The 20,509-nt window shown below is 34.6% G+C and overlaps 2 protein-coding genes across 2 annotated transcripts; one reads left to right on the top strand and one right to left on the bottom strand.

The window, feature by feature from the left end:
• Positions 1–839: 839 nt before the first annotated feature.
• LOC126823931 (probable splicing factor, arginine/serine-rich 6) lies at positions 840–9,859 on the top strand. The gene is made up of 4 exons (XM_050553006.2): positions 840–1,087; positions 5,203–5,415; positions 7,180–7,416; positions 9,748–9,859. The coding sequence occupies exons 2-4, from the start codon at positions 5,213–5,215 to the stop codon at positions 9,857–9,859; spliced, it is 552 nt and encodes a 183-aa protein (XP_050408963.2). The 5' UTR covers positions 840–1,087; positions 5,203–5,212.
• A 3,816-nt stretch (positions 9,860–13,675) lies between these two features.
• Positions 13,676–20,158, bottom strand: LOC126823923 (SET and MYND domain-containing protein 4). Its single transcript, XM_050552997.2, has 2 exons — positions 20,066–20,158; positions 13,676–18,705 (listed from the first exon to the last, which is right to left on the bottom strand). Exon 2 carries the CDS (start codon positions 18,672–18,674, stop codon positions 16,473–16,475), a length of 2,202 nt encoding a protein of 733 aa, XP_050408954.1. The 5' UTR covers positions 18,675–18,705; positions 20,066–20,158; the 3' UTR covers positions 13,676–16,472.
• Positions 20,159–20,509: the final 351 nt, after the last annotated feature.

Here is a 20,509-nt window from a genome sequence, read left to right on the forward strand (position 1 = left end):
CGTCTACAGGTCACAATATATATCCGATTTTGACAAAACTTAAAATATAGGTTTATCTCCCAAAGATCTCGGTTCCTTTCGATATATGGCTTGTATCGGATCATAACAATTCATGGATTATGCCTCTGTTTGTACGAAAAATCACTTTTTTAGCTTGTGGAAACTCTAGAGTAGAGGTCACAATTTTCATCTGATTTAGATGAAACTTGAAATGCATGTTTATAACCCAAAGAACTTGGTTCCGTTCGTCGATATTTGCGCATATCGGATCGTAATTTCCTGAATTATGGCCCCCAATTGTACGAAAAATCGAGATTAGAGCTTGTTGTCCCGCTAGAGGTCACAATTATTATCCAATTTAAAAAAAAAACGGTTGAATATGTCACTGTTACACCTTAAAAACGGTTGAGTTAGAATTTCGTGAAAATCGGACTAAAACTACCAGACAAAATGGCCGCTCCTCGTACGCAAATAAGAATATGGTATATCTTAGGGAGATAAAGCTATATTTCAAGTTTCGTTGAAATCGGATAAAAATTGTGACCTGTAGAGTGTCCACAAACAAATTGTGGACGGACGGACGGTCCAACGGGGGCGACGACAATATACGTCCACATGAAAATGTGGGCGTATAATAAAATGAGCGACGAAATCTGCTGCTATCGGTCTTGGCTTTTAGACCACCGGGACGACCTCTCTAAACGGCCAGGTCTGAATATTATTAAGGCTACCTCCAGATTTGGTCATGGTCACGAGATGTGAACAGGGTAGCGCTTACATAACCTATCTCTAACCCTAATACTAGTAATACACAATCATCGACAACAATCATGATTGTGCCCATAGATGGTCAGTACAGTTCTATGATTGTGCCCAAGCCCTGTTTACATCTCGTGACATTGACGAAATCTGCAGGCGGCCTTTAGATCTGACCCCTGCAAACGCTACACCGGAAGATCTTAGCGCCATAATTTGTGGCAGTCTGGGAAGAGACAGCCATTATTAGAAGAAAAGATAAAAGTTTTGATCGAAGTCTTATTTTTGCTGTAGAGATCAAAGGAAGATACCGCTTATACAAAGACAACGTGTATGAATTTTAGTTTTGAAAAAAAAATTGTACATTGCCCTCAGTCTCTCTTGTTAATTTTATATATTAAATATTCGGGAGATTAGATAACAAACCTCATCTCTCATTTCTCAACCCTCCGAATCTCAACGTTTTTACGTTCTTCACTTCTTGTACAGACTACAGTTGTAGCTATCGGGAGATCTCAGATAGGCCTAGATAAAATAAAGTCATTCTTTCTTCACTTGGGCTTGAAAGTGTCTTTCTTTAAAGGAGCTAAATCTCTATTCTTTGGCACCTAGAAATGGACATAAATGGGTCGCAGTGCATGAAATATTGTATTTGTAATATGAATGTTAGGGTTGGTATCATATCATAATGAAAAAAAAAATATCATGATGCATGATGATAATAATTTAACAAATATCATGATAAACTATATTATTGTGATAATTTATACGTGTCTTAAGAAGTCAAATTTTGGATACTTGGTCTGAGAATCGTCGCTTGATGCCACATTTTTGTTGGTAACGTTTGTGATGGAGTTTTATCTTATAGTTATAATCTTAGAGTCAGACCAGCTGGTACTACTGAATAATGCTATTTTTACGGATGAATTTATTTCTATCAATAGAATGTTGTATATTAGTCAAAGTAAAATATTAATAATAACACGTAAACATAACTGGAAGGGTTCGAAAATCTACTTTTTGATATTTATAAGACAGTTGCAACTGAGGTAAATACCGTATAAGTCGATGAGGGGTATAAGTTGAATCGTCATATTTTACTGTTTTTTTCCGACCTCCGTCCATAAAAAGTCGAAGCGGTGAAGTGCAAGACAAATGTTTTTTCATTCATTTCGGGCAGTAATCTGTTATCGAGTTACGGTAGTGTTATTATCTTAGTCTACTAATACTGTACCGATGTACCTAAAAAAGTCAAATAATGTAAAATAATTAGTTGCTAAATGCAGGACTAACTGAGCAGTATTGTAAGTTTTGTTCTTGATTCATTTGAACCTCTTTTTATTCCAATATCTCCGATAAATACAAAGACAATACATGGTTTCTATTCGCACGTGACTGATGATCACACAGTGTTACTAACAATAGAATCAAATAAAATAGAAGGCGTCTATTGATTGATTGGACAATGAAAAAAATAATTACGGGCTTTCAAAGTAGAATTTTTATTGAAAACCGAAGTAGAATTCTTGCGAGAAATTACGAGAGATATGTTTCTTGTCGGCAGAAAGATTCTATCTTAATGACATTTTCTAGCCTTTATTGAAAGTTGGTTGTATTTTTAAAAAAATTAAACTAACTATAATTAGAAACTCCGACAAGTATTTGTATTGGAATAACAATAGCAAAAGTCGGAACATTGTGCGTTGACTTTGTCGTGAGAGTGCTATTATTTTGATATTTAGCAAATGATGTCACTCAACATCGTACTTTGTAGGGTGACGGTTACAGAGAAAAAACATTTTTTGATCTCATTTTTTTTTTTTTTGACTTATACCCCAAGAAATACGTTACTGTCCAACCTTGACCTTGCCAAACAACTGTTCCTCGATTACGAATCCTTGCATGATGCATCAATCATGACCTCTCACATTGCAATTTCAACTTCGTATGATGTAGCATATTATCATCAATATTGGGACATGATAATTATCATATCGCAATAATTTTGGTTATCACGATATACCGGTTTTTCGATATTTTTAAATAAATCCGATATAATAAAATTGTCAATGATTTTTATCGCCCAACCCTATTGAATGTATACTGATTTACATTCAATCGTTTCTGTTTTTACTGTAATTCCTAATCAGTTATTTTTGACAAAATACACAAAGTGTTCCAACTGAATGAGTCTTTGGCGTCTGGTTATTCCTGTGTACACCGCTGGCAGTAGTAGTCTCCTGTGGAGAACGCTAGATTGGAGACTGTTCTTGAGTGTATGACGTCATATATGTATCTGGATTGTAGGTTAGGGTAAGGGTTAGGCTTGGTCCTGGGTTAGGGTTAGCGCTAGTCCTGTTTACATCTCGAGACTGATGAAATCTGTAGGTGCTAACCCTTAACCAAACCCATATGACGTCATATCTGCTAAAATGTACAGGACTGTCTCTGATCTAGCTTTCTCGTCTCCTGTTGGATATTATTAGCCTCGTTCATCAAGTTGCTTCATTACAAATGGTGCTCGAAAGCATTGTGTCACGCCATTCGTGTGCCAATTTTAAAATTTTCATTTTGTCTTAAAGATTGGATATCAGATGTCCAACTTTTCACGCTAAGATAACAACATCAATGTTGATTTAAATTGACCAACAAGTCAAAGACTGAATGATAACGGAAATTGACTTAGAGACTTGCCTCTGTTAATCAACTTAATCAAAGTGATACAATATTGGTGATATATATTGTCATTGAGGAAGGCATTTGCATCTCTCTATGATCTTTTGTCAGAGTTTGCTGCCAAAACTGTACATGGTGAAAATATTCCGCCGACGTAGATGTGGTTGGCTTCCGTAGCTCTATTTATGAAATATAAAATGGGGTCATTTTTGACAAACAGGATAATGTGTTTTATGGATGAGACGAAAAATACTCTTAGATTGCCCATATCTCGGTTATTTCTCAACAGATCTTCTTTGGGTTTTCATTTTCATACGACCACATATATTGTCATCACCCCCATCCGGCCGGCGTCCACAATTGCTTGTGGGCACTCTAGAGGCTAAAGTTAATATCCAATTGACTTAAAATTTATACACAGTTGACAGTGTTTAAGGCTATCAATTTCTGATACACAACTCTGTAGAGCGCTTGATCATCCCACACCCCATTGTCTGTTTCAACTTACAGTCTGCTATTAGCTGTTGTTTAGACTGCCAACCGTAAAATACTGAGTAAGATGTGTCTTTAACCTATTGCGAATGTGAAATAACCCTTATTCGATCACTGATATCAAATAAAGTAGTGTTGAGTTTGACTAAGCACAAACCAGCCCATTTGAGGACAATTCTATGAAAACTTTAATTATATTCAGTGCATGTGCATGTGCGTGGACTTTCGGAAATTACCGAGGCCTTCCAATTGTCCCCAAACATGAATAGTTCTCTCAGTTTTCAAAATAGACAAAAAGTGAAATATGGTGGTGTTGGCCCCAGATATTATCTTTCATTTTCTGAGACCTTGTTCCATAACATTTTCAACCCTTTCTCAACCATATTGAATTTTACAAAAAACCTTCAAATGATATTCAGCCACCATTTTGATTCCAATTTTCAAAAAAAAAATTTGTTTTGAACTTACAACAAATAGCAGCAATTCTTAGGGAGCCAATTTTTTAATTTCAATTTCGTTTACTTCTGGTTTAACTTTGAAATTTTTTGGACTTTTAAGTTTTAACCAACTGTCTGGTGACCTAACCGTTCAATGTCCCTTAGCCTTTGCATACAGGATGAACCTGACATTGACTAAAAACTAATATCAAAAAATTTAGTCTTGAAGTATAACTTTCAGTTTTATTAAGAATTCTAAATAACAGGTTTTTCCACTTATATAGGTATTGGATTTTACTATACTGAATAGTTCATGGTGTAATTTGATTGTTGATGTGACAATGCGTGACCTGGCGTAACGAAAAACGTCCATACTCCTCTCGAGTTCCAGTTTCATTTGAAAATGGAAGATACCTCTGTGTGTGGACTTGGCCTGACTCATTGAATATGTCTTCAACATAGTCTTAGGAACCCCAGTGGTTTAGCAATGCAGAATTCCTGGTTTCGCTCCAGTTGTTGGCAGAGAAAGTTCCTCAGGATATTCCGGCATGATTTCCCCAGTTCATATTGGTGGGATCCGAAACCAGAATATGTGGCACAATTTCCCTCGTTGCACATTGTATGACATATGTCTGTTGTTGTTAGCCTGGTTGGTACAGAAAAGTCTTGACTTTAAATTTTGTTTCATTGCATGTCTTTGACACAGCTGTGGTGGAGCATTTATTTTACCCTGTCACTTTCAGTCACACCCTATTTCTGGATTAATTGAGCTATTGTTCACAATGATTAATCTTTCCTTGTACTATTATCTCACAGATTTTGTCAAATTTCTTCATTTTAGTTAAAACAGAATGTCTCGGCATCGAGATGTTGCAAATAAGATCTACGTTGGTGATTTGCCCAGAGATGCTTCAGAAAAAGAGTTAGAAAGGCATTTTAGTTATTACGGTAGATTGAGGAATGTTTGGGTGGCAAGGAATCCAGCTGGCTTTGCTTTTGTTGAATATGAAGATCACAGAGATGCTGAAGATGCTGTTCGTGGATTAGATGGGACGTAAGTTGTCATTTTTATACGCCCACATTGAAATCTTGTTGTATATACTATAGTCATCGGTTTTGTCAAAGTTAATATCCGATTGATATACAGAGTTTATACACAGTGTTTAAGGTCATGAGGTGAAAAAACTTTTTGATTTTCAGCGATTTCCAATATTTACTGCCAAAGTTATGGCCTTTGATCACTTTGAAAAAGTTTGTGGGCGTCACTCTAGAGGCTAAAGTAAATATCCGATTGACCATTGACTTAAAATTTATACACTGTGGTTAAGGTCATGAGACGAAGAATCTTATTGATTTTCAACAATGTCCGATAATTACTGCCAGAGTTATGGCCCTTGATCACTTTGAACAATCTTGTGGACGCTCTAGGGGCTAAAGTTAATATCCGATTGACTTTAAATTTATACACTGTGTTTAAGGTCATCAGGTCATAATTTTATATTTATACACTGTGTTTACGCCTATATAGAATCATTTCGATTGACTTTAGATTGATACACAGAGTTTAAGGTCTTGAGACGAACAAGTATATTGATTTTCAATGATTTTTGATAACTTGAACAACTAAATTCATGATATTAAATGTTTTGTGTACTAAACGTTAGTAATGATTCCCATGATTTTCTGATAATTACTTAATGAGTTGTTACTCTTATTCAGATTTTAGTGTATTATAAATGTTTCATTACTGACAAAAGTAAAAATATACGACAACTCGTGTTTACTGCCTGGACGATTTTGCTGCTGTGGACGTATGTTTTGTTGCCTGGCAACCTATCTTTCAAAAATGCACTACTTTTCCAGCATGCAAAATAGCCCTCGGTCCTGACAAGCATGTGGCCAACATGGAACCCATGCTCTAAGAGACCAAAGTTATCATCTAACTGATTTTGAATTTGTACACTCTGTATAAGGTCATAAGATGACGAATCCTATTGATTTCTAATGGTTTTCGATAAATATTGTCCGAATTATGGCCCTTGATTAATTTGAAAAATATTGTGGATGTTATCATTCGATTGACTTTAATTTTATACACATAGTTTAATGTCTTGAGACAAACAAGTATTGATTTTCAATGATTTCCGATAACTCGAAAGGCTAAATCCAAGATATACAATGTTTTGTATACTAAATCATTAGAATTGGGCAGAACTAAATACCAAACCAATTCTAATGATTTCTGATAATTACTTAATGAGTTGTTACTCTAAATCAGATTTGACTATATTGTAGATATTTTATTACTGACAAAAGAAAAAATATGCGTCGTGACAACCCTGGTTGAATGCTTGGACAACTTAGCGTATGGGCGTATGTTTTGTTGCCTGGCAACCTATCTTTCTTTAATCAAGTTTACTAATCTAGCCATAATACAGCTGTAAAAAAAAAATTCAAACACATTTTTCTCCCAACACATTGTTGAGGATTTAAGATTCTCACCTGACACTCGTCATTAATTATCAATACAACACTAGGTATAATATGATGACAACTATATATACAACTCTATAACACCAATCATGAGATTATATGGCTTCTATATGTGTGCATTGTTCTGTGCAGACTGTAGAATTTTATGGTAACCTAGCGGAGGTCGATGGTAGGCATGTTTGAAAATCAGGTTTCGAAAAATACGCTAGTCAGTCATTTTCTGTAGCCATCAGTCTTGACCGGCATGTAAGCTTACAACCGTCATGGTGATGGAACTCATGATACGGTACAGACAGAATTTAAGTGTATTAACATATATTTGTAGAACTATGTGTGGGGTGAGGGTACGAGTTGAACATTCAAGCGGAAAAGTACGACCTAAACCATGGCTTCGAGGAGGATATCGGGGTGGAGGAGGCGGCGGCAGAGGTGGTGGAAGGGATGGTGGAAGGGATGGGAGTCAATCAAGTAGAGGCCCTCGTAAAAACTTCAATCCAGATGATAGATGTTATGAATGTAATGGTCGTGGTCATTATGCATATGATTGTAAACAACGGAAAGGGTAAGTGCTCAAGAGATGAATTGTTTAGTTTTTTTTAATTGTATAATTTATTAACTTGATAGTGAAATAATTTAAGAAGAAAGTATTTTTTAGAAAATTGTGTTTCGTAAGCCTTTAAATAAAAAAAAGTTTCTATAGCTCCAGGCCTTGCAAAAACTTAATTATTATAAGCTTATTTCTGCTGATTTAAATTTTCTGTTATTTAAAGTACACACATGTATGAATTTTAGTGAGATATTCTTGAGGAATTTACATATTTCATCCCTGCATTGCAGACTAAAAATGTCAACCCTTGATATGAGGATATGTGAAACCTTGCATTCCTGCACGAGTTTATTGTCAACCATCACTGGCCAATCAACATTTAAGTTGTTCGTCACATGTTCAGCCATCTTTGATTCGTCCCTTAAGATAGCAACACCTCGATTATATCATCCCCACTGTAGAATTAAAGCAACAAATGTTGCCAGCCATCATTACTTTTGGAAACAAAATCATCCCTATGGAACAGAGCAAACTGAGCACATCTAAATTTCCTGAGATGTGAAGCCAGCCATCTTTCGTCTCAGTAAACAAAAGATATGTCAGCTTCGTGCATATAACGGCATCATTCTGTATAAAAGCTTCTACAGTGAATTAGAAATATGGTAAAGTAAAAATATTTTGTGTGTTTTAAAAGAAATCAATACATTAAGTAAATTTCTCTTTTGAACCATTATTTTGTTTTCGCTTGTGGCTCATTATCATGTTGATTGATGACGTCAGGGCATTTGTTCATAGAGACTTTAAACTCTTAAAATCATTTGTAATGATCAGTCAGTACTTTGTGAGCTTCTACTACATTGTATTATTGTTAAAATCCAAATAAAAGTTATAGACTTGCTCCTGTCTTCATTAACCCAGTCGGTGCACAAAAGTTAAACCCCTTTCATTCCATTTATACACTTGCTTTTAAGAGATTTAAGTTTATTGTGAATAAAGGCCCTCAGCAGTATAGTGCACACTGGTCATTTCTTGTTCCGATAAGTCATTTTCTGGCATTATTGTTATAATGCGAGTTCGATCTAATTAAAATTATTCCTGTTTTTGCGTAGAATACTCTTATGATCATCTTATAACCAACTGAATTCCACAATTTTCAAATAAAATGTTTGAAAGCTCTATTTCTTAAATTAGTTGGCAACCAAAATAACGTTTGTTTACACTAAGTGACATTGCTGAGAAATAAACAATGGTCATTATTCAACGATATTATTATAAGTATGAGCTTAAATTGTTAGAATTTCTAATTCTAATTTAATGTGAATATTGGTAAGCCGATTTAGGAGGATAGGTAGATCTTTTCCTCTGATGCATTCATTGGTATTTCTCGATTACAGAATTAATCAAGGGTTCGTTTATATCTTGGCAAGTAGAGAATAAGCTTACAGAAATAAGCTAACAATGAGTAATGCTTGAGATCTATCTGGATATGTAGATCATGTTAGTGTATTATATGTAGCTAATAAACTTGGTGAAGTACAAATCCAATTAAATTGTAATTTCAGTATTTTTCTTTTTATCTGCATATCTGCTGTTAAATATACCAGTTTTTGCCAATAAATTGCTAGAGTGTTCCAACAAAATTTAAGGAATATGTGGAGATTGGTGTTGAATAAGGAAATAATTGGGAGGAATATTGTCTAGTTCATTTAGATAGGAAAATAAACTTTGGTTCATGTACATTTTGTTTTACAAGAATATGACTTTTTGAACAACCCTATTTACATTTTTTTCTATGCGTACATTACTTTGGGATTGTTCTCCATGAAATTTTTTTCATTTGTTTATTTAAAATATAAGCTTAATTCTACAAACCCAAAACTGATTTCGATTTGCAAAAAAAAGTTAAATCAAGCTACCGGTATACTATTTCAAAATTCCTTTATGAGTGTAAGTACTGTATCCAAAGATTAAATGGTTGTACAATTTTTCCACAAAATGTCCCTTTAAATATTACATACAGTAGTTAGTTTTGTCTGTCTGCTACATTGTACAAATAAATCAGAAGTAGACCTCATACAGTAGTTTGTTGTGTCTGTCCGCTACATTGTACAAATAAGTTAAAGTAAGCCTCTGTAATCTAAAACCTGTAATCTAAAACTCGGTGCCAATATTATTCTTATACCAAATTAAATTACAGTAATTAATATTATTCTTTTGATTAGAACACCATTTTACTGTATTGATATCAGTGAAGACAGATTAAATGAATTTATTTTACACAGGAGTCGACAGTTAATTATATTTATTTTGTGAATGTTGTAACTGAATTTCTTTTACCATTTACAGAAACCGATCTCGAAGTAGGTCTAGAAGTCGAAGCCGAAGCCGAAGTAATGACAGACGAAAATACAGTCGTCGCTCAAGAACTCCTAGTGCTAGCAGAAGTAGAAGCAGGTAATGTTTATATTTATATGCACACATTTTTATGTGGATGTATATTGTCATCGCCCCTGTCTGTCAGTCCACAATTTGTTTGTGAACACTCTACAGGTCACAATTTTTATCGGATTTTGACGAAACTTGATTGTATGAAAGATCACGTTTTTAGCTTGTGGACATTCTTAGAGATTACAATTTTAATCCGAGTTTGATGAAACTTGAAATATATATTATAATCCAACGATCTTGGTTCCTTTCGATATTCGCGCATATCAGACAGACAGAAACGTCCTGGATTATGGCCCCTAATTGAACGAAAAATCACATTTTTAGCTTGTGGTCCCTCTAGAGGTCACAATTTTTATCCGATTTAAATTAACCTTTAAATATATCACCGATACGCCAGTATGATGGCTGAGTTTGAATTTCGTGAAAATCTGACCGAAACTGCCGGACAAAATGACCGCTCCATGCACACAAATAGTGTTAAAGTATGTAATATCAAGGTTGTGGACCATCTAGAGGTTACAATTCTTATCCAGTTTTGATGAAACTTAAAACATATGTTTATATCCCAAAGATCTTGGTTCTTTTTGATATTAGCACATATGGACTGTAACTTCCTGGATTATGGCCCCAGATTGTACGAAAAAATCACAATTTTCATTTGGCTTGTTGACCCTCGACAGGTCACAATTTTTAGAATCGGTTAAGTATATCATCAACATCATCGTTACACCTGGACGGTGATTGTGGTCGAATTTCGTAATAATCGGACCATAACTGCCCGCCAAAAAGGCCGCTCTCTTGAACGCAAATTGTGTAAAAGTATGTAATACTAAGATTGTGGACCTGCTAGAGGTCACAATTTTTGTACGATTTTGATGAAACTTAAAATATATGATTATATCTCAGAGATCTCAGTTCCTTTGGATATTTGCACATAACAGACCATAACTTCCTGGATTATGGCCCCTGATCGTACGAATAATCAATTTTTTAGCTTGTTGATCCTCTACTAGCTCTAGAGGACACAATTTTTATCAGATTTTAAAACCGTTTAAATTGAAACAAAATTGCATCAACAAATTGTGTACAAGGATGATCTCTAGAAGTCAGGTCACAATGTTTGTCTGATTTTGATAAAAGGAGTAGGGTCGCCTGTCCAACCTCGTGGGTTTTCTCAGGGTCCTCTGGTTTCCTCCCACTGCTAAAGACCCCTATGCGCAAGCAAATTTTTGAAATAAAATTAAAACCATATGTTTGTCCCGAAATCACCTAGTTTGTGTCGAGTGGACTTTAAAACCCATTTCTCTCTCTCTGATTTTGATAAGAATTAAAATATATCTTTATATTCCAAAGATCTCGGTCTCTTTTGATTCAATCTGATTAAAACCCAGATATTATTTCGTTTCGTTTATTTATAGTTCAAAATTTCGGTTTATTTGTCTGTACTACACTAGGATCTTGAAGAGTTGTTATATAACCTGCGTTTTGGATGGCGTGAGGGATTAGCCAATGAAACTATATGTGCACGGATCTGTGGGTAAACCACTAGAAACGTCTAACGCCGATTGATTAATCAATATCTGACGTCATAGGGTCAAAAGCTGCTTGTACAACCTGAGGCGAACTTCCACGACAACCATTCAGATCTGGGTCATCGAAAGTATAAAAAAAAAAACGAAACGAAACATAGATGTATACTTTGATCAGATTGCTTTCAATATTAGTGCATCAGACCATAACTTCTTGGATTATGGCCCCTGATTGTACGAAAAATCGTGGTTTTTTGGGAGGTTTTTTCATCTCTATCAAAATGTGGGCGTATCTTGCCTGGCAACTGCTGATTTTTCATCATTTTATCACTTTCCTGTTTATTGGAGAAATTATTCAAAATTCAAATTAACACCATTTAATGCAAATACAGCAGAAAACTACTTTTAATTCTTAAGTACAATTCAGATTTCGTTTTGTAAACTCAGCCATATTCCTTGTGAACACTACATTTATTATCTTCTCCTTTTGTGTATCGGCAAATTAATGACATGAAAAGACAGATTTTATAATGTGATACTGTTTTGGTCAAGTGCTTCAAAAAAAGGGTGGAAAAGCCCTTCTAAGTTCTACTTCATGTATTTATATCTCTCAACTTATTGGTATTGATTATTGTATTGTAATAAAGGTGACAATTGCCACCAAAAGTTTTAATTTAAAAAAATCATTTTTTTTTTTTTGCAGATCTAGATCAGTGTCTAAAAATTGAAAACCTGGAAGATCAAAAGGTGAAAAAGAGCAGAAAGCCAGATTATATAAAGCTTTTTAATTAAAATAAAATAAGTCTTTTAGCTTTCTCTATTGATATAGAGTATTCCTTTATATCAGAATTTTTGTATATATAGAACTGAAAATAATCAATCAGTATGCAAAATTTAATTTCATTTTATCATATATACATATAAAATTGGTATATTTTATGTAAATTGGTCATTTCTCATACTTAATAAAGTTTTAAATGAAATATTTTTAATTTGAAAAATATCCAATGCATCCTCGTAATTTTATTTCTGTTCTTAAAACAAATGAGGTGGAGTGGTGGGCAAATGGTTTAACACAAGTGTTTTGGATCATATGTTCTGTCATTGAATTAAGTGGCATGTATTTGATTCTCTGCCTGTACATGAAAAGTAGTAGGAATGCCTCTCCAACATCATCGATTTTTTCCAGGTCCTCTGGTTTCCTCCCATTGCTAAAGACCCCTACACTCATGCAAGTTATTGAAATTAAATTGAACCAAATCTTAGTCCCGAAATGACCTAGTTTGTGGAGAGGGGATTTAACAATCCCATTTCTCTTTCTTCTCTTAAACCCTGGGTTCCCAACCTCTGTGTCGCCACCCCAGCTGAGGTTGTGGCGGACTACTCTGAAACTTTTGAATAAGTGCTATGTTTTCATGAAAAGCATACATACAAGTGCTGGCTGAAAAGTTCTAAGTATGAAAAGGATAAATCGATTGGTTGAAACAAACTTTTGCTACCAACAAGTACAATCGTTGAATGAATCATAGACATAAGAACTGCAACTGTAGTGTTATTACTGTCTTCGTACCAAACCATCTTGTGAACCTTCCCATTGAAATCACCAGAAATTGACAAACTGGCTATAATGCAGCCATCAAGTACCTGCAGCTGAAAGGTCTAACCCCAAAACGGATACTTGCCGACATGGTCTCGACTTTAAGGGATGATGTCCCTTCCATTTCCTATAGAAGTATAGTGTGGCAGAGATAGTCTTGACTATGACCCACGTCCTGTAAGGCCATAAACAGCAACCATTAAAGAATACATTACCTGGGTGCATGACATGGTGATGACTTGACAAATTAGAAGTGTTGTGGGCATCTCTCGTGAGAAGATTGAGCACATTATTGCCAGGGAGGTGATGATGTCCCTTCCTTTTCCACAGTAAATAAGTGGTCTGGAATTCAAGTGTCCGCCGAAACAAAATTAGTGCTTTCAAATGAAATCACTAGGGCTTGAGCACTTATATCCAGTTGTAAAACTTATGTGGATATTTGCTAGGTGCCAATTCAATACATATTCACCCAGGCTAGGTGCCATTCCCCGATTAGAGTATAACAAAAGAAACCGCTTATATCTGGTTTACTGGTTAGCCTGCGCAGGGAATTTGAGGGAAATGGTCATAATTGAGCTTCACCTAATGAACATTCTACCTTCAACTGATTTATTGTATCTCCTAAAGTGTGACAGACAAACCCATTATTTATAGTCCCCTGGTTTCTTCAAAGGGCTGTGGACAAAAATAACGGAAGAAAATCGTTTATAACTTTTTAACAGTTAGTAATTTTATACAAAATAGAATTGTACACAAAACAAATCTAAAGAAAGCATCACACATTTGAAGGTTTCAACGCATCTCAAATTTTAAGGACTACACACTTTTTTACATATTACATTTACAAATTAAATTTAGGTACAAAATATCTATCCATAACATAATTATTACTAGACATGGTGCAAATACAGGCAAATAACCTGGTGTACAGACATGGTTCAAAAATAGACAAATATCCTGGTGTGCAGACATGAGATAAATATTACCCAAATCGCGGTTTGAAATGTGAAATAACCAATCTGAAGACCGGAAGTTATTTCACATATCGACCGAGGGTATTAGGGTAATATTTGTTTTACATACCGACATCAATGTTAAATCTATCATAGGACAAATTTAAGAAAACAAGTAAGTTGGAAATGCATATTCAGTAATCATGTGTTCACAAACTGGCATGTGCAATGTTGATAAGACAAACGACGAACTGATCCGAGCATGTCAGTTTGTAGAAAATACGGTTGAAAAAGATTCTGACAAAGAATTAATTAAAGCTAGTCAAAGTTCAGAATTTATGCAGAAAATGTTTAACAAGGATTTAATGTACTGGGATATTTCGGATTGTGAGGAAGATACAAATGATAACGCTTTTCAATTTCGAGTGACAAAACGTCGGTGGATGTGCCAACAATGCTGTGCCCATAAATACTTTGAGCGGAAATCAGTGGGCTGTAAACTTTTTTAATAGTTGGTCAGTGTTGCGAAATAATAAACACGATAGTGAGCGAAATATCCTGTGTGTAAAGTTCAAATATAGGCAGATATTCTGGTTTGCAGCTAGTTTGTCAACCTAGAAGTGTGTCAGATGCCGAGCCAATGACAAGTTGAAGGAGTAATTCAACCCTTGCAGATCCTTAATAACCTCACGCCAGTGCTTTAAATTGTAATGTTATTGTTTATTCCTTGCAATGTATGTAGGTTTGTCTTATTGGATTTGTTTGCATACTGTGTGGTCCTCCTTCATGTCCTATTAAAGTTATTAAAATGATTTGCACTTCAGATTATGCATTTTAATAGATGAAAGAATAGAATGTCAATAATCTGCATCAAAGGTAGTAATTTTAAGTGAACAGTTAGTCATAGAATACATTTTGAAGGATGACTGGGCATCTGGACAATTTGTGAGATAAATATAAACAGCACCATTCCTCTCACAGATGAAAGCATGTGGCATGCTTTCTTTGAGCTTAGAAGACACAACCATGTGCCCTGGGTAATTCTAGCTCATTACTAAATGCCAATGACCTTTGACACACCCTTCTTAGTTTTTCAGATTCATATTTTGGATCTTTGTACACCAGATGTTTTAGTTGTTTTAATCCAAAAAAAAAGTGACCCAATTCCTTTGTAAAATGGTAAACCAGAAGTAAATTACACAAGCCAACAGTGAGGCTGATGTCCCCCGCCGAAATTGCAAAATAAATAGATGACACATATTAATTAATCGCACATTTATTTTTTTCACTAAGTTTCATCACTCTCTATCAGATAGAATCAAGATTATCTTGTCCCAAACCATCGACAAATGAAATCGATTAGCTCTGCTTAGCTTCAGCTCGAAATGTTAATTATTGAACTCAGTCAAGACATTCACCTAATGAACATCTACATATACATCAAGTTTAAACATTCACCTAATAGACACCTATGCCAAGTTTGAACATTCTACCTCAATTAGAAGGAGAGTTATTGTGTTCCAAAGTTTCTACCAATCAAATTGCTTATCACTCTGCTTACCCTCAGCAAAAAATGTTCATTATCGAACTTAGTTAAGGTATTCATATAATAAATCTATACACCAAGTTTCATCAATCTCACTTAATTAGAACTAAAGTTATCGTTTCCCAAAGCATCAACCAATCAAATTGCTTATCTCTGCTTACCCTAAGCGGAAAATGCTCATCTTCGAACTCCATCAAGGCATTGACCTAATCAACACATACACCAAGTTTGAACATTCTAGCTCAATTAGGAAGAGAGTTATCGTGCCCCAAAGTATCAACCAATCAAATTGCTTATCTCTGCTTACCCTAAGCGGAAAATGCTCATCTTCGAACTCCATCAAGGCATTGACCTAATAAACACATACACCAAGTTTGAACATTCTAGCTCAATTAAAAGTTATCGTGTCCCAAAGCATCAACCAATCAAATTGCTTATCTCTGCTTACCCTAAGCGGAAAATGCTCATCTTCGAACTCCATCAAGGCATTGACCTAATCAACACATACACCAAGTTTGAACATTCTAGCCCAATTAGGAAGAGAGTTATCGTGTCCCAAAGCATCAACCAATCAAATTGCTTATCTCTGCTTACCCTAAGCGGAAAATGCTCATCTTCGAACTCCATCAAGGCATTGACCTAATAAACACATACACCAAGTTTGAACATTCTAGCTCAATTAGGAAGAGAGTTATTGTGTCCCAAAAAGTGTGACGGACAGACAGACGGACGGACGAACCCATTTTAATAGTCCCCTGCTTTCTTCGAAAGGCGGGGGACAACAATTCAAAAGAATAAATAATATAAATACTATTATAAAAAATTTTGACATACATTACAATTACAGTAGGTTGAGGGATATTGTGCACTGTAATTTATATGAAAACGTGAATATTTGTCATTATTCATTGTTAATTGTTAATCTCTCTAAACCCAAATAATTGACCACAGTAGTTTTTTTTCTGAGTTCTGACTAGAAAATATGGTGGAACACATAATCAATTAAAAATGTCACGTTTCTTACAATTGGCCTGAAGATTTAAACATTGTTTAATAGCCTCTTGACAATCATTATAATCAGCAAATGGTCTGACAATCAGTCTATCAAGGGTTCGTAAATGATCAGTTAAAACATCCAAAGCATCTGATGTAACTTCACCCTTAACTATTTCCTTTAACTTTTTTGTAAAGATTTCATCAGACCGCATGAAAACATCTATTTTCGGTGTCATATCCTGTACATATCTACATTTTTCGCACATGGTGCGTTGGGTTTTGCCATCTTCGGGTACCACCAAAGGACCAGAACACTTTTCGCAATAGAAGAAAGGCACTTCACTGGGAATATTAAAGTATAGTGGCCAATTTTCTATGCATGCCTTGCAAGAACATTTAAAATAATACTGATACATCAACTTCTCTTGCCTGTCCTTTTTCGAACACAGAGGTGATAGCGCTCCATAATTATCAAATATTTCAGTGCCTTTCGGAATATTTCTTATCGCACGCACAGCACAATTATTCCCATATGAATGACGCACAACATTTGGATCACATGAATGATTAATCAAACTGAGCGTTGCATAAATAGCCGGTCCAATTTCAACAGTTTGTGAATTGGGTAGGTCAAATTGACGATAATCTAATTCCGATACCTCGTGGGCATTACATGGCAACATTTGAATGTGACGCAGAATGTGGCTGCCAATAATGCACTTTTCAGGAAGATGAGATTTTGATGCAAGAGGTTGTGCTGTCAGACTTTTTTCAAGACACTTTACCAAGAAAATGGCCATCACTGTTCTCTTAAACAAGTCACCCAAAGAGCGTTTCTCACTGTGTTTCACTAGGGTATATACAGTATCATAATCATCTGAGCTGTAAATGCCATCTTTGTTAAAGCCCATTCTCAGCACATCAGATTTGATTTTCTCTGGATAATTTTTGCTGTTTTGAAGTATGTTCTGTAAACCTGCCTTCAGCACCATTCTCAAAGCTAAATGTCCAAGACCCAATTCGGTATTATGCATTGTTTGAAGAACTTTGCATTCTGCAAAATGGTATAGCTTCCAACCTTCAATCTGACACTCTTCACTACAGAAAATAATGCCACTACAGTACTCACAAGGAATGGGAGCAAAAACACGATTAGAGCAGTTACAACAATGACTTAGATCATAACTTTCCAAGACAACTGAGGCATACGGTTGTTCAAAAATAAGAAGTTCACCGACCTCAACATCTTTTGTTGTGTATATACCTCGCCCGCGATCTGGAGAATATTTCAATACTAACGAGTCAGATGTACAAGGTATTTCATGACTGGGATTACAAATTCTGGGCACTGTACCATGGCTGTGGTTAAAATCTTGAACCTTTTTTGTCAAGGGAACAGAATTCTTTATTTTTCTAGCTTTCATTACTTGTTTGATAATGTCATTTTCTATTGCTTCACTTTTATTTTGATCGAATCCTGAATTTTCTAAATGTTCCATGCTATCCTCGAAAGCTGTAATGGCTTCTTCCTTTTGTCTCAGATAGTAGTAACATTTGCCTTTCCTTTCATATAATTTGTATTTCAACTTTTCTGGATATTGGTACTTCAGGGCCATTTTGATATCTTGTAGACAAAGAATGTATTTTTCTAAATGATACAAAACTGCCGATCTGTTTGCAAATGCTAAAGAGAGTTCTGGTGAATTGTCGTCTTTTGGAAGAGGAGCCATTATTATGCTTCTTGAATAAAGTGCAAGAGCAGCAGTATTTTGTTTGGCTTTAAACTTCTCATTGCCATCAGTTCTAAGTTTTTTAGCCATTTCTAAATCTTTAATTATGAAATCTTCTTTTATTTCAACTGCATCGTAAATGACAGGGTTGGAATATAAAACTCTGAATCTTTCTAAATCAGTTTTACATGCTGAAAATACTGCATTGACATTATCAACATTATCATATTGTTGAATAGCGACCTTGACAGCCTCCACCACATCAACTTTTGGAAATTCTAACTCACTTTCATCAATTTCATTTTGTTGTTTGCTCACATCCTTCTTAATGTCTTCTTTTTCTTCAGGTTCTTCATTTTCTCCCTTTTCCTCTGGAAGACTAATTCTTTCTACAACAGGGCAGACCTTTTCTTCCTCAACTGTTTTTGATGGATTTGATTCCACACCATTTAGAGAAGTTGCGGGAGTTTCCATTTCACTTCAAAGTTTGCCAACTAAATAACACCTAAAAAGAAAGCAGGAGGATAAATATTTTGTCATGTTATGGAGTGCCAAAGCAGTGAACATTTCAGCTATGTGTAGCCATACAGTGTACTTGAATTCGGCAATGTACTTCATAGATTTCCATGGGAGGATACAATTTTTTTTTTTATTTAAAAATAAAAATAATTTAACTTAAAACAAGAATAAAATTTTGGTTTTTTTTACTAAATATCTGTAAACTGAATTAGACAAATTGTCTTTTCTGTGATGTTTAGAGAGAGGATGGAGTGAGGCAAAGTAAAAAAAAAAAAAGAAAAGTTCTAAACAATCAATTATTCTCTGCTACTACATCAATATTTCTGATTGAATTTCTTGAATTGTGGAGAGTGGGATGACATAGTCTATGTCTTTGAAATGCTGAGGAAATATCAGTTATTACTACTGATGTGTAGCATGAGTTATTGCTAACCATGGTGACTATTGAACCAACTTTGAAGTTATCAATTGAATACTAATTTCAAAGATTTCCTTTAAATATAAAGGTAAGTCTTCTCAATTTTGATGACATTTTCTCTTTTAACTTTTTAAAATTAAATACTGTCACGTTAAGATTAAGAGAGTATGTTAGATTTAAGATGAAATTGTACATGTACCTTAATGTGATTAATTACTTTCAAGTACATGTAAACTGAATACAGGTCCTGATCATAAGCTAAATTTAATACCTTATTTCAACCTAAATACAAATTTATTTCACTCTATTTACATTTGTAATATTCAAAAGATTTTCATTTTTGTTAGCTATCTGGTTCAGACTATCAATGAAAATACGAGCACAAAATTTTACCATTTGACATACATGTCTGTATACCATACGAGAAAATTAAGAATAGATTGGAAAGTAGTAATGCTGATTACAATGGGCAACATCCATCCTTTTTTAATATGTATTTCACATATATATCCCCAATTTTAACATGTATCCTAATTATCGACATTGTCTTCAATAATAACTCCTGAATTATCAATAATTATTGAACCTATACCATCCACATGATATCCTTTATTTTAATAAAAAGATTTCACTATAATTTATCACCTCTTCGACATTGTGTTCGTTGCGTTGGTGAAATATTATCCTAAGATTGTCACTATCTTCAATAACAACCCGTGAACTATAAAGTATTTAACTATTAATATTGTAATATCACACAGATTGTGTTTTATATTACATAATCTATGCTATGCAATAAAATAACTATTTAAATACGTTTTATATCATCAAGCTTATAATACAGGCAATGGCTTTATATTATTGAATAACTTTTAAAAGACATAGCGAGTATTTACAAGGAAAGAAAACTGAATTGTTCTTCACTTACCAGTGGAATTTGTCTGCAAAGACCTTCGACTTCTCTATGTAGAATAGTCGGGGTTATCCAAGACAACTTCCCTATGTCCTTTCTACAACAAAGTTACTGGATAAATAAACTAGGTCAATATTCTCAATTTAAAGAATTATCCCCCTTTAAGCCGATCATATTTCGTCTGCTTCCAGCATCTTCTACAAGATATTTGTGTTACCATATTTGGAATCCTGCACGCCTGTACATCCACGTGTTTCTCACTATTGCCGTAAAATAGTATTGATTTACCGATAATGATGATAAAATCAGTTAATTAATTATAAATGGAGGAATTTAAATAAATTGTTAAATAAGCATGTGTAATAATGTACTTGGCAATCATCTGATATTTCGTAGGCCCTAATATAGATAAGATAAATTTTATTAGGAAGACTAAAAAAAAAACCAAAAACAGTGTTT

This window comes from Patella vulgata, chromosome 6, assembly GCF_932274485.2.
Source record: "Patella vulgata chromosome 6, xgPatVulg1.2, whole genome shotgun sequence".
Classification (NCBI taxonomy): domain Eukaryota; kingdom Metazoa; phylum Mollusca; class Gastropoda; family Patellidae; genus Patella; species Patella vulgata.